The 13,831-nt window shown below is 64.5% G+C and overlaps 1 protein-coding gene across 2 annotated transcripts; it reads right to left on the reverse strand.

Annotated features, from left to right (window-relative positions):
* Positions 1 to 1,886: 1,886 nt before the first annotated feature.
* On the reverse strand, positions 1,887 to 7,455 carry VWA1 (von Willebrand factor A domain containing 1). Of its 2 annotated transcripts, XM_055382168.2 has the most exons (3): positions 6,824 to 7,009; positions 5,163 to 5,720; positions 1,887 to 3,572 (listed from the first exon to the last, which is right to left on the reverse strand). In XM_055382168.2, the coding sequence occupies exons 1-3, from the start codon at positions 6,894 to 6,896 to the stop codon at positions 2,866 to 2,868; spliced, it is 1,338 nt and encodes a 445-aa protein (XP_055238143.2). In that variant the 5' UTR covers positions 6,897 to 7,009; the 3' UTR covers positions 1,887 to 2,865. The 2 variants fall into 2 exon arrangements, with proteins under 2 accessions (XP_055238143.2, XP_018865325.3); XM_019009780.4 differs by lacking the exon at positions 1,887 to 3,572 and having other exon boundaries at positions 5,204 to 5,325; positions 6,824 to 7,455.
* Between the last annotated feature and the right edge of the window lie 6,376 nt (positions 7,456 to 13,831).

Genomic DNA, 13,831 nt, shown 5'->3' on the forward strand with positions numbered 1-13,831 from the left:
GCTCCCTCTGCCTCTCCTTCCAGTGGCCAGCAATGGGCTGTCCAGCGAAGGGCCTCGCACAACCTGTCAGGGACTGGTCTGGCACGCAGCCAGCGTGAAATCCTCAGGTTGGTTCTCTTCAGATGTGGGAGCTAACTGCAGCCCTGCTCACAGAGAGGGTGGAAACTGGCGCAGGTGTGGGAGCAGCCTCCCTTCGGGGTCTCCTCGAAGTACCCAGGGCTCTCCCCAGCGCTGCCCGCCCCCGGCCTTCTGAACACCTGCCACGTGGATCACAACCTTGTCGCGCTTCTTGTCTCAACTAGAAGCAACCGCAGCACAGCCCTTCCCGATTTCCAGGTGCATGTCGAAAAGCGTGCAGTGGCCTTGTGACGTGGCCCGGCCCTTGGCAAGGAAGTCCTGGTGGGTATCAGCCTCTGCACGGCACCCTGGGTGGACTGAGTCGGGGCCAGGATTGTGTCAGGGGAGGTGGAGGAGACGCGGGGACAGCCGGTTCACAGCGGCCTGGATGGAGCACTCCGGGGCCAGAGCTGTTCTGAGACTTGGTGCAGATTCAAAGATTTTAAAATGCCTGGGGCTACATACGGGGCAGCACTTCTCAGACGAGGGCTTCTGAAAGGGGCATTCCTTGGCACTGAGATGGAGATGGCAGTGCCTTTTCACCCTCTCCGTGAGGCCTTGTGCTGTGCTCGGCCTTGGTGTGCAGAGATGGGCAGAGGGGAGGCAGAGCCTCTGCCAGACGGGTATGTGGGGAGCAGGGTTGTGGCCAGGGCCCCCGCTCTGCCCTCTCGGGATTGCAGAGCTGGAGCTCCTCCCAGCTTCTCATGTGAGTCTGAGTTGTCCACAGAAGCCACTGAGGCCACCAGGAATGAGCCCCTGGTGCCCTGCTGCCACCTGCAGGGTGCTCCGTGAGCTGGGCCTGGGCTCAGTGTGCAAGAGGCATCTCCTCTCAGGTGACCGTGGGCTCAGATCTGCCAACACTCCGGAGAACGGGGTAGGGGGCAGGGGCTGCAGGAAGGAGATCCTACCCCTCCAGAGGAGGTGGGGCCCAAGGCCCGGGCCTGCAACCCTGGCCACCTGCTGACCAGCAGTGCAGTTGTGAGCAGGCCGCCTGCAGTGACACCCACAGCCCAGGGGTCCTACTCAGGCCTCCGTGGCCTGACTTGGGGGCTAAGGGGAGCTCAGGAGAAACCCAAAGTCCAGCCAGCAGGGCCCCCCAACAGACACCCCCTGCACACACAGGCAGGGAGGCCTACTGTGTCTCACGCATCATCACACCGGACGGCAAACTCTGCGTGGTGAGCCTGACCCCAGCCGGCCCTCCATGAATGGTGACCACACCCAGCTGGTGGGCGGTGTGGCCTTGGGTTTCTGGTGGGGCCACGGGATGCACAGAGCTGGGTTCTTGGGAGACGGTGCCAAGGCCACCTGTCCCGAAGGCGGCCCCTGGCACAATGCCCACCAGGCCTGAGGGAGGGACTGAGACCACCTCAATGCTGCAGTTCCTGGGGTCACGCAGAGCCCACGTGGTGAAAGGGGCAGTGGACCCCACGCGGTGCAGGGTGTGGCTTTGCCAGCAGAGGGAGCCCGCGTGGCCCTGAGCCCAGGGCTCTGGGCCGTGGCAGAGACTGCGGTGGGAATGGCCCTGCAGAGGCCCCAGCCCCCTTGTCCTCTGCATTCCAGCCACCTGCCCTGGGCCCAGCTCCACAGGAAGGGGGCCCAAGCTCTCTGAATAAAAGGTGCACAGGAGGACCAAGGATGCCTGACACTGGAAGGGGACAGCTCCACCTCCTCTCCCCGGACACCCCAAAAGGCAGAGACCTTCACAAGCTGGCCTGTCCGCAGCTGCTGTTTGTGGAGGAGTAAAGCATCCTAGTGAGACTGCAGGCTCGGTGTACATCTGATTTACTGAATTTTAAAGTCTGGGATGTTAGTGGGGAAGAGGCGAGGTGAGCATTGCGTGACGCCAAGGACTAGGCGGGGCGGGGACTGCACCTGGCTAGGCACCCCCACCCTGGGCAACTTGCCCACGGACCCCAGGGCAGTGAGTAGTGACAGGAGGTAGCCCGGGGTGAGACCTCTCACAGCCAAAAGATGGTGTGGTTGCTGGGGCCTCCCTGGAGAGTGTCGTCCCTGTGGCCCCTGGGAAGTGCTCCCACACGACGGAAGGTTTCCTGTCAGTGCGGTCCCGGGGCCTGATAGTGGCGGTGGGTGGGTGGGGTCACCTGTCCTCAAGGTCCTGAATGCCCAGCTCTGCCCCATTCCTCTGATTCCCAGTGGCTGCTAGCTGGACCCAGCTGGTGTCCTGGGCATGAAGGCAGGGCCACCGTCCCCAGCAGGTGCTGCCCTCCCGGCCCGCTGAGCATCCTGGCCACCATCAGCGTCCAGGTGCCCCTACTCGCCCTTCCTCTTCTTCAGAAGCCTTTGCGGACCTGACCTGGGCCAGCTTCCCGCGATTCCCCTTCCGCTTCCTATCAACGTCCAGGACCGAGGCTGCCCGCCCCAGGCCAGCCCTTGCCACCTGGGGCCGGGTCTTCACACGTGGGAGTCTGACCGGGGCTACTCCCTGAACAGTCCTGGGTCTGATGCTCTCAATTATCACCCACGGACCCACACGACGCCCGACTCTGGGCGGGGATGGGGCCGGAGCTGCTGCGGGGTCCCGCCTGGCGAGGCCCCAGCCCTGGAGGGCAGGCGCCAGGTGGGGAAGCCCTGCGGCCGCAGGGAGAGGGCCGGGGTCGCGCGGAGTCCGCGTGTGGAAAGGCCGGGCCTGCACCCGTCTCCCGGGTTGGGCGCCTCCGCACCGGGTTCGGGACACAGGGGCCCTCGGGTAGGCGCCGGCCCTCTCGGCTGGGCGGGGACGCCGGCTTACGGCTCACGGCTCGCGGTCCCCGGGGTCGGGGCGCGGGGCACGGGGCGTGGGCGCGGGCGCGGGCCGTCGGGCGTGCAGGCCTTGGCGGACAGCGCGCTCTCGCGGCCCGAGCGGAAGGCGGCGGTCACGGTCACCAGGTAGGCGGTGCCCGGCGCCAGGCCCTGCAGCGTGGTGCAGTTGCGGCCCGCGGGCACCTCCACCCGCTGCGCCTCCCCGCCCCCCAGCGGCCCGAACTGCACGTGGTAGCCGAGCGCCGCGGCTGAGCCCAGCGCTGGGGCCCAACTCACGCGGAGGCTGCGCGGCCGGGCGTGGGAGATGACGATGCGCTCCGGCCCGGCCTCCTCTGGGGCGGGGAGGGCGGCGAGCTGCGTGGGGGCCGGCCCCGCCCCCGACTCCGGGCCCCAAGCCCCCGGCCCTGCCTCACCGAGCCGCGTGCGCACCCGCAGGTTCTGGGGCCTCAGGAGGCGGACGTTGGACTCAGGCACTAGCGCCACGTCGTAGTCCGTGTCCGGGTCGAGGCCGGCCCAGATCCAGTCCGTGGCGTTCCCTGGCAGCTGCTGGCGTCTTGCAGCCCCCGGCTGGGCGCTGGGCACCAGTTCCAGCACATAGTAGCCCGAGTCTGCGGTCAGCAGGGGTGGCCAGGCCAGGCGGAAGCTGCTGGACGTGATCTCCGTGGCATGGAGCTGCTGCGGCCGCATCGCGTCTGTGGGTGGTTCAGGGGGTCAGGGAACAGCGGTCAGTTCCTCCTCCGCTGCTGGAGGGCGGCCCTGGCTGATGGGGAAGATCTGGAGATTGGAGGCCCCACTAGGAAAGACGGGGCCCCGCGGCCAAGGAGCTGCTGGAGCCATGCCCCGCAGATGCTGGGGATTCTCAGAACGTGCCTTGGCTGGGGGAGGACAGAGGAAAGGGTGCAGCCCCCTCAGGCCCTGTCAGAAGCACCTCTGCCAGAAGCGCCCCTGCCTCCCTTAGCCCCAAACCCAGTCCTTTGTGGAGAGGTGCAGTGGCCAGATCAGTGACCAGGACAAAGGTCCTCAAAGACGGCAGAGTCCACGGTGGTGCCTGAGAGCAGAGGACCAGCCCCAGCCTGAGTGGCCAGGCCGGGGTCTGAGGTCAGCCCGGCTCTCTGAGCTGCAGCCAGGAGATGGGAGACCACAGGGGCAGGCCCTGGGGTTCTGAAGGCGCTGCCTGCCCTGGGTCCCCAGGAGACTGTGGGGTGGGGTTCTCCAGAGGGGGACTCCTGGGCCTGTGACACCAAGCCCCACATAGCCCTCTGAGTGACCCTGCTGTGGCGAGGCTCATAAATGTCTGCGCTGGGTTAAAGCTATCAGGATCTTCCTCCTGTAGCGCTGGGTGCCTGGGCCACTTTCTTCCCATCCCCCACCCTCAGACCCGGCCTCTTTCCCAGGACCCCCCACCCTGCTGCCTGGCCCCTCGGCACTGCAGCCTCAGGCTTTTCCTTTCCTCCTGGTCCCCTCCAGGCGCAGCTGCACTGGGTGACCTGGGGCCACTAGGGGCCAAATGTCCCTGGGGAAACCTTGGGGAGGGCCGTCCACCCCTCTCCAACCCACAGTCCAACCCCTTCCGGCTCTGGGTGGATGATTAACCCACAGACGGAGACTTGGTGAGATCCCCAGGGTTGGCATTTTTCAGTGGCTGCAGCAGGCTGAGCCAGTGGCCGGTTCGTCATCTCCAGCCCCAGCTCCTTCAGGGCTTGGCTGGGGCAGGGAGGTCCAGAAAAAAAGCCAGTGGGAGATGCTCAGCTCCTGCCTCAGGCCTTCCCTGGTCTGGCCTCTCAGGAAATCCTCACAGTGGGCCTGCAGTCCGAACTAGTTCAAAGCCCTCGGTGGCTGTCCCCACCCAGGAGAGGTGCCCTGTGCTCTCTGGGGGGCAGTCCCTGACCTTTCTGGCTCACCCCTCTCCAGGTATGGTGGGCATGCTCAGGAGCACATGCTGCCCATCTGCAGAGTCCCCAGACTTGGAAGCTTCTTCCTGGGCCTACACCTGGGCTCTGCACTCCCTGGGGCCTCGAGATCTGGGCTGGACACATCAGCAGGGAGCTACACCTGGAGGTGGCTACTCAAGCCTGCCCCCGTCTCAGCAGGGCACACGGGTCGCCCAGTGGAGAGTGTGCACAGACAAGCTGCATCACTCAGTCCTGCACCCTAGGGGTACCACAGCCCCGGAGGCCCTGGCCGCTGCTCTGGGGACATGAGATCTTCCCAAAGTCTCAACCCAGCCTCTCCTTCTGCGGCTCCCAGCTAGGGCTCCCTGGGCCCTGCCTCCTCCCGCATACCGAGAATGGAGCCCCTCAGCTCTTGGACAATGATGTGCAGGTCATCCACGTCCACAAAGTGCAGGTGCTTCTCGGCAGGGGCTGAGGCAGCGGCTGACAGCTCCAGGAAGTTGCCTCGGCCGGTGCTGACAATGAACACGGTGACGCCCAGGTCCTTGAGCTCCTGCATGGGGGGGCCCACAGGGTCGCTGGAGCCGCCGTCTGTCACCCACACCAGCACTTTGGGCACCCCTGGCCGGGCACCTGATGCTTCAGCAAACAGCTGTTCCTTGGCATAGACCAGCGCCAGGCCAGTGTGGGTGTCACCCATGCGCTGGGCCGAAGCGCGCACCGCATCCTGGGCAGCCTCACCCGAGCTGTGCTGGCCGAAGGGGAACTCGGTGTATGGCCGACTGCCCACGTGCACCAGACTGGCACGCAGGGCCCCGGTGCCCAGGGGCAGTGGAGCCACCAGCTGCCCCACAAACTCCCGAACCCGGGAGAACTCGTAGTGAGAGACGCTGGCTGAGCTGTCCAGCAGGAACATCAGGTCCCCTCGGGGGGCTGATGCTGGTGGACCTGGGGGAAAGGAGGAATGCTCAGCCTCAGGTGTGGGCCCCCCAGACAGCCCCACAGCAAGGCAGGGTCCCCCAGGGCCCCAGCTTTCCTTAAGTGGATGCTTGCCTTCCCCCAAAGGTCCTAGGTTGGGGGAAAGAGGAACTCTAAGCAAGAGGCCTGTGCTTTTGGGGGTTTCACTGCACACTGGCCATGGGATCTAGGGGTCTCTCTGGGCTTGTGTTATCCCATCTGTGAGAGGGTGACTCTCCGCTCCAAGCCCCCACACCTTCCCATTCCTCACAGACCCTGCAAGCAGGTGGAGCCGAGTCCTGGCCTAGGCCCCCAGGACAGGCCTGAGCCGTGGGGCTGCTCCCTCCAGGCACGGCTTTCAGAGGAGCAGCCTGAGGCTGGAGTTCAGCCACGCAGCTCAGCCTGCAGGTGAGGCACCCTGGGCGTGCACAGAGCAGCAGGGGAAGGTGTCGGAGGCACAGCAATGACCACGCCGGATGGCCTGGCGGGAGCCCAGACCCCGCTTACTAGATGGTGGCCCCTCCCCTGGCCTCCATCCTCCAGCCCACCTGGACTCACACAACAAGATATACCCCTCAGCAGCCTGAATGCCCGAACAGCCCCTCGCAGGCTTCCCCCTTCCTCCGGGCACCTCCGGGGTGGAGGCTGATGCCCCCTACACCGCCCCTCCCCACCAAGCCAGGGCACCAGCGTGCCTCAATTCTAGTCCCGGCCTTGCGGTTTTCCCCAGTGCGGTGGGGCGACTCCAAGTTCCCTACCATCCCTCCACTAAGGGCCCTCGCAAGGGTAGGGAAACTGAGGCAGGGGTGCCCCCTTGACAGACATCTCCCTCTTCCCGTCCAGGCCCGCGATCCCGCAGAGATGCGGGCCGGGACGGCCCCTATGCCCCGGCGCTCACGGACGGTGTTGCCTGGAGCACCTGGGCCGCCAGCCTCAGGTGAGCAGGACGCTCCGCCCGCGCCCCCGCCCGGCTCCCGCAGCCTCCCAGCCCGCCCGCCCGTCCGGAGCAGGGGACAGCGACGGCCTTGCGCGGGCAGCGGCGCAGAGCGGTCACCAGAAGCCCCAGCCCCGGCCCGGCCGCCCGCCGCACTCACCGCGCTCCGCGCCGCTCCGCGCCAGCGCCAGCCGCAAGCTCAGGGCCAGGCCGAGCGCCGTCCAGGGCAGCATCGCGCGCGAGGGACGGGGCGCGCTCGGCAACTCGCTCGCTCGCTCGCTCGGGGCTGCAGGGCGCGTCACCGCGCGGACCAGGCCGGCCCCGCCCCCGGGAGGCCCCTCCCCGAGCGGCCACACCCACGCCGAGGCCACGCCCACGCCCTCCGGCGCGAGCGGAGGGCCACGTGCACAGACCCCGGAGAGGCGCGCACGAGCGGAGCCCGACACGCAGGGACACGCAGCACCAGCCGAGATACGACCGAGGCACGCACGCGCGGGCACGCACACACACTCCAGTCTCCCTCTCCCGGCCGAGGCTGTGCGGCCCACGCTCTCCACCCCTCTCCGACCCCCAGCCGCGGGAGCCGAGCCGGGAGTACCAGGCTAGGCCCTCCCCATGCCCACCACTGCCGTGACTCTGGGTGCTGGGGTCCCAGCAGCCAGGCCCAAGAGAACCCCAGGGGCTGGCGGTGGCACCAAAAAAACACGTCCAGACCGTGGTTTCACCTTGGCCTCAGCGCTGGAGGCGGATAGGTGTCTGGAGTAATAGGACATGTATCCCAGGGACTGACCAGCAGGGATGGGAAGGGCCATGGGGTGGAACTTACAAGGACACAGTGGCTTGAAAGGGGACAGAAGACAGGAATTCGAGAGAGACTCGAAGCACCCACCCCACCTGGGCTTCTTGGAGGAAGAGGCATGGGAGTGGGAGATGGTTGGTTGAGGCCCTGTCCAGTGGGACCACACTGGGCCTGTTACCCATATACCCTACCCAGTGAGGGGCCCAGACTCCAGGACCCAGGACACACCCCCAGCAGGACTGGAGGGTCCCACTGGTGAGCCAGGAGCTCTTGAGTCTTGGGGTCTTGGTGACGCCCAGACTAGAGGTGGCTGGTTGCAGGGGGCGTCCTGAGGGACAGTGGCTCCCAGGGCAGATTTCCCCTGCTCTGGTGGGGCTGGGCCAGCAGTGTCCCCTGGACAGGAGAACCCTATCCCGGCCCTCCCTCGGAGTAGCCATGGCCCTCTTCCAGGGCCTCCTCAGCTCAGAGCTGGGGGGCGGGGGACGTGGGGGGGTGTCTACCAGGATGTCTCCTCCTTCCCCACCCTCTCCTGGAGGATGCGCCGCGGGAGAACGGATGGGGCTCCACAGGCTTCCTTCCTCCCTTTCAGGCAGGTGAGACACCGCGGGGCCGTGCGGACGGCCAGCACTCGACTTTGCCTAAAAAAGGAAGCAGCAGGCTGAGTCTGAGGAGCTGGCGGCAGGAACAAGGGAGAGCTGTGTCCCCGCCGGCGCCCCCCACCCCCCCCTGCCGGGGATCTTGGCAGTGGAGGTGCTGGCTGCGCTCCACAGATCTCAGACCTCGGCTGGGACCAGAAACGCCTGGTGCTTCCGCCTGGGCCCGGTGGGGGGACTTTGGGTCCCCAGAGTGCAAGCTGTACCACTTCGAGGGGCCTCGCCAGGCCCCCCAGCCCCCAGTACACAGGGGCTGCAGTGGAGACGACGCTCAAGGCCGCAGCCGCTGGAGGACCTGGGGTCTGACCGGAAGCTGGCTGCAGACCCTGCGGAGGCACGCCCAGGTAGTCAGGCAGGGAGCTGGGCCGAGGGTCCCCCACCCTGGGGAGGCTCACAGCCAGTGGCCCGCTTGTCCCCCACCCTTGCCCAGCAGGCGGGCCACAGTCACACCTCAGCCTGCCTGGCAGGGCTGACGGGGAAGTTTCCCTCACTTCTGGAAAAAGTGAGCGGGTCTTCTTGGCTGTGACTCAGGCCCTCAAGGAAGCGGCCGCCCTCCTCCCTTCAGCTCTCCATCAGCGGGAGAAGGCACAGGAGGCCTGGCCTCCACCCAGCCTGGGCCGAGCTCAGCCACCTGCCTTGCTCCCGGCTCTGCCTGGAGTCCCTCCAGCTAGGAGACCCTCCCCATCAGCTCTCCCCGTGCCCCTCAGTCTTCAGGACTCATTCTTGTGTCCTGCCCTACCCCCCGCTGTCTCCACTCCAGAGGAGGGACGTGGACAGAGGGTCCCAGAGAGCATGGGGTCAGCCAGAGGTGCAGTGTCAGGGCCCGGGCCGGACTTGAGGCAGACACCGGAGGAAGCACAAATATAACAGCCGGAACCCTCCGCTCTCCAGGGAGAAGGGCCCGGGGTAAGAGGCAAAGGCAAGGACGGGTCAGGCCAGATCACAGTGGGTGCTGGCCCCGAGCCCTCTGCCTCCTGCAGGCACAGCCCCTGTCTGATCCTGGTGGCCTGGGGCCCCATGGGGTGGGGAGCAGCCTGGTTTGGCTGCGGCCACCCTGCCCCCACTGTCTGGGCCTGGGCTGTGGGAGTCCCTGTGCCTCACTTCCCGGAGCCAGCCTGCCCTGCCGGTCTGTCTGCAGGCAGGTGGAGGGGGTTCCAGGAAGCTGGGGAGGCTGCTGTCACCCAGGCACCGCCCCTGCCCCCACCCGCCTTTAGGAATGCTCCCTCCTCCGCACAATCCAGGCTTCTGCAGAAGAAGAAGGGCCTTTTGTCCCCAGCTGGCTGTGGTCATGTTTGACCCTGGGGAAAAGGGCAACTCCTGAGGCCTCTGACCCCACCCCTGACCTGAGCTGAGGGCAGGACGCCCAGGCCCGCACCCGGCGCCTTTTGTTGCTGTTTTCACGTATCTCACAAACGTACTCAAGCACACACAGGAACAGATGGACGGGGCGGTGAGGGGCAGCGGCGGTGAGGGGCAGCGGTGCGGGCCTGAGGCACTGCTCTGGGGTGTGCCTGAGCCCACCCCTCAACAGTAAGTAGGGCAGAGCAGGGGTCACCAAGAGAGCAGGGCCCACGCAGCTCCTAGACTCAACCTGCTCACTGGGGTCAAGGACAGGTCTTGGGGGCCTCGGGGGTCACTTTTCACTTCCCAGGAGCCCAGGCCTGCCCCTCTGGCCCCAGAGCTGACCCCACTCAGTCCCCCGTGCCAGCAGCAGCTGGGGTGGCGGGTAGACACCTGGCGGGTAGCAGCCTGGGTAGGGGTGGGAGCTGCACCATCTGCGTCTGTCCATCCATCCATCCCTCGTCTGTGTGCTGGGCACAGCCGCGCCCCAGCCTCAGTGCTGGGGACACACAGGCGCCGGGCCAGCACTGCCAGGCTAGGAGGGTGGGCCGTGACCAGCTAGGAAAGATATGGTCTACTTGTTTTCCCTGTGAGAACAGGGGGTCACTGGGGACTCGCACGCAAGGGGTACTCGAGGAAGAGCCTTCCAGGCAGAGAGAAGGAACTGCGAGTGCCGAGAGCAGGGTGGGGTGGGCAGGAGGGGCCTGCGCCAGGACTGCAGGGGCAGAGCAGGCTGGGGGCCTTCGGGAGGGGTGGCCGGGTGGAGGGTGTTGCCGGCCTCGACAGGGGCAGGAGGTTCGTCACAGCGAGAACAGAGCCCGGCCCGGTGGGAGCCGGAGAGCAGCAGGCCTGAATGACCCAGGGTTTCCTAATGGCAGGGCCCCTTCCTTGTGTGGGTACCCTCACTTTGCCTCTCTGCTGGGACATCCTTCCCTGAAAGGGAGAGGAGGACCACATGCTGCCCCTTCCCCAGACACAGTCCAGACAGGCCCAGGCCACAGCCCTGGGCAGACCCAAAACTCCCAGGGGCCTGGAGTGGGATAGGGAGGAGGCAGCAGGGAGGGACTGACCTATGTCCACACACCACAAGGGACTCCCAGAGGCGGGTGGGGCGGAGCTGGGAGCAGGGGCCTTAGCCCTCAGACCAGCCTACTCACCCTGGGGAGTTCCTGCCCCACAGCCTGCCCAGCTTACAGGCCTGGGGGCAGGGGCAGGCCAGCACAGGCCGGAGGGACAGAGGGAGCCACATCTGAGGGGTCCCCCAGCTGCTCACACCGTCTGAGGCTGTGCTTGCCAACAACTCTGCTCCCAGGAAATATTTTGCAAATCAGGAAATGACACGGGGCAAGGTGGGAAGCCCACTGCATCCAGTGGGGTGGGGCCCCTTACTGCCCCCCTGCTCCGGCATGACGTGTGACAGGGACGCAGATGGGACACACACAGCCACACACACACACTCCGGGCTCCCATTTGGGCAGGGCAGGGGCCCCAGCCACTGGGAAAGAACGCCAAGCAGAGGTCCCCACAGCCACCCTGCAGCTGGGCTCCACCCAAGGAGTTCAGGCCCCTGGGCCAGTGGAGAGCTGTGGTAGAGACTGCAGGAAGAGGGAGGCCGGTCCTGGCCCTCAGGCTGGGGGAAGGGGTGTAGAGGCACCCTCAGGGTGGGGGCGGGCCTGGGGACCCAGGGCCCTGAAGTGGAGGGGTTTCGGTCAGGGACACCATGCTGGGCAAAAGTTGGGAGAGATTCGTGGGGTCCAGGTGGGGTCCTGCCCCTGCAGGGGCTAGAAGGGCTGGGCAAAGGCCAACTGTATACCTGGGGCCTTGAGGAGGGGAACCATGGCCGGGGGCCCCACCTCCCCTTCATTTCATGCCCCCCTCCTGGCTTCCCAGATGGTGGCCGATAAGGGAGCTGCTTAGGATCCATGAAAGAGGCCAGGGAAGAACCCAGGGGCCTCAACGCAGGGCCCGTTCTGTCCTAGGGGGTGGGGCCCCTGCCTTCCAACGTGGGGCCTGTTTCCGTCCTGGGGGTGGGGCCCCTGCCTTCCAACGGGGGGCCTCTTTTGTCCTAGGGGGTGAGGGGGTGAGGGGGTGGGGCCCCTGCCCCGGCACACGGGCTCTGGCCTTCCTGAATCGCCCCTTCCTTGCTTCTCTTCCGCCGGCCAGGCCTCTGCTCTCCGGGGCTGTGGCCTCCCACAGGCACGTTCCTACACCCGTCTGTGAACCGCCCACAGGCCCCCCCACAGGTGTTCCTCTGTGAGCTGGTTGGGCGGCTGGGGCCGGGGCCGGGCTTCGCTGCTCCGTGCCTTCAACCTCCCTGGCGGTGCGGGGCCTCAGGGTGGGCCTGGGAAGCTGGAAACACCTTTGGAAACAGCCGCCTGAGGCAGCTGTGAACAGAAGACCCTGCCCAGCAGCCAAGGGAGCTGGCCTCTCCGCTCAGCCTCCCCACCCCCACCAGGCCCAGCTGTTGTTTTCATGGCTCCGGGACCACGCGGATCCTCAGCCAAGAGCTTCCCAGGAGAGCCCTCATCCTCAACCCCTAGTGGCGACCAGAGCCAGCCCGGGCAGGAGGGGAAGGAAGGCGGCCGCGGCCCCGGGGAAGCCATCCTGGCAGCTTGGCCACTGGCCCGGCTCCTGTCTGACCAGGAAAGGCATCAAAGCCGGACTCGGATGGAGGCTGGAAAACCCCAAGACTTCTGCTGGACTCGACCCAGCCACACACCAGGCTGTGCTCAAGGCCACGGAATGAGCCTCGACCCTGGCCCCAGACGGAGCCCAGACCTTGCTGGTCACAGGCTGAGCCCTGCTGGCAATATGATGTACTAGATCCCTTAAAAGGCCTTGCAGCAACAACCAACTTCTGGATGAATTACTATGAGCGTACATTTTTAATAGACTGTTGTGTTTCCAAGAAAGTAAATATCTCCGAGGCTCCCCCAAAATTAAACAGCAAAAATAAATAAGGCCAGGTGGGGTGGCTCATGCCTGTAATCCCAACACTTTAGGAGGCTGAGGCGAGAGGATTGCTTGTGCCTAGGAGTTCGAGACCAGCCTGGGCAACATGATGAGACCCCGTCTCTACCAAAAATTTAAAATTAGCTGGGTGTGATGGTGCACTCTAGTCACAGCTACTTGGGAGGCTGAGGCAGGAGGATCACTTGAGCCCGGGAGGGCGAGGCTGCAGGGAGCTAGGAGCTCACCACTGCACTCAGACTGGGCGGCAGAGCAAGACTCTGTCTCTAAGTAAACAAACAGAGTAGTGTGGAGGCCTGGATGATGAAGGGAAGTGGTTGGGAAAGCAGATAACTCCCTGGACACACACAGGGACAGAGAGCCAGCCTGCGGCCAGGGAACAAGTATGTTTCTCTGCCTAGGGGCTGCTAAACCAGGGGTCTCAAGGGTCACTGAGGGGGCCGAGGGTGGTCTCGCCTGGAAAAGGGGAATAGTCTCTGGAGGGAAGCATCCCCAAGTTGGACCTCAGAATTGTCTCCGATAACAGCTGACAATTAAACAACCAAACGTTCAGAGAAACACCGTGCTACTGATGAGAATCAGCAGAAACACCAGTCACAGATTTAGACCGCCAAAGACTAGGACATTGGAATTATTTAGTACAGAATATAAAATAACTATATATGAAATATGTTTAAGAAGTGGAAACTGTAATCTAAAAAGCAAGCATGTATCAAGAGACCATAAAAAAAATCAGACAAATCTAAAACACAATCAGATGTAACTTTTAGATACGCTAACCCTTTTTTTTTTTTTTTTGAGATGGAGTTTCACTTTGTCACCCAGGCTGGAGTGCAGTGGCACCCTCTCAGCTCACTCGAACCTCTGCCTCCAGCGTTCAAATGATTCTTGTGCCTCAGCCTCTTGAGTAGCTGGGACTACAGGTGTGAACCACCATGGCCAGCTAATTTTTTTTGTTGTTTTTTTGTTTGTTTTTAAGATGGAGTCTTGCTCTTGTTGTCCAGGCTGGAGTGCAATGGCGTGATTTCAGCTCACTGCAATCTCTGCCTCCCGGGTTCAAGCGATCCTCCTGCCTCAGCCTCCCAAGTAGCTGAGGTTATAGGTGCCCACCACCACGCCCAGCTAATTTTTTTTTTTTGAGAGGGAGCCTCGCTCTGTCGCCCAAGCTGGAGTGCAGTGGCGTGATCTTGGCTCACTGCAAGCTCGCCTCCCAGGTTCACGCCATTCTCCTGCCTCAGCCTCCCGAGTAGCTGGTACTACAGGTGCCCGCCACCAAGCCCAGCTAATTTTTGTATTTTTTAGTAGAGACGGGGTTTCACTGTGTTAGCCAGGATGATCTGGATCTCCTGACCTGGTGATCCGCCTGCCTCGGCCTCCCAAAGTGCTGGGATTACAGACGTGAGCC

This window comes from Gorilla gorilla, chromosome 1, assembly GCF_029281585.2.
Source record: "Gorilla gorilla gorilla isolate KB3781 chromosome 1, NHGRI_mGorGor1-v2.1_pri, whole genome shotgun sequence".
NCBI classification, from domain to species: Eukaryota; Metazoa; Chordata; class Mammalia; order Primates; family Hominidae; genus Gorilla; species Gorilla gorilla.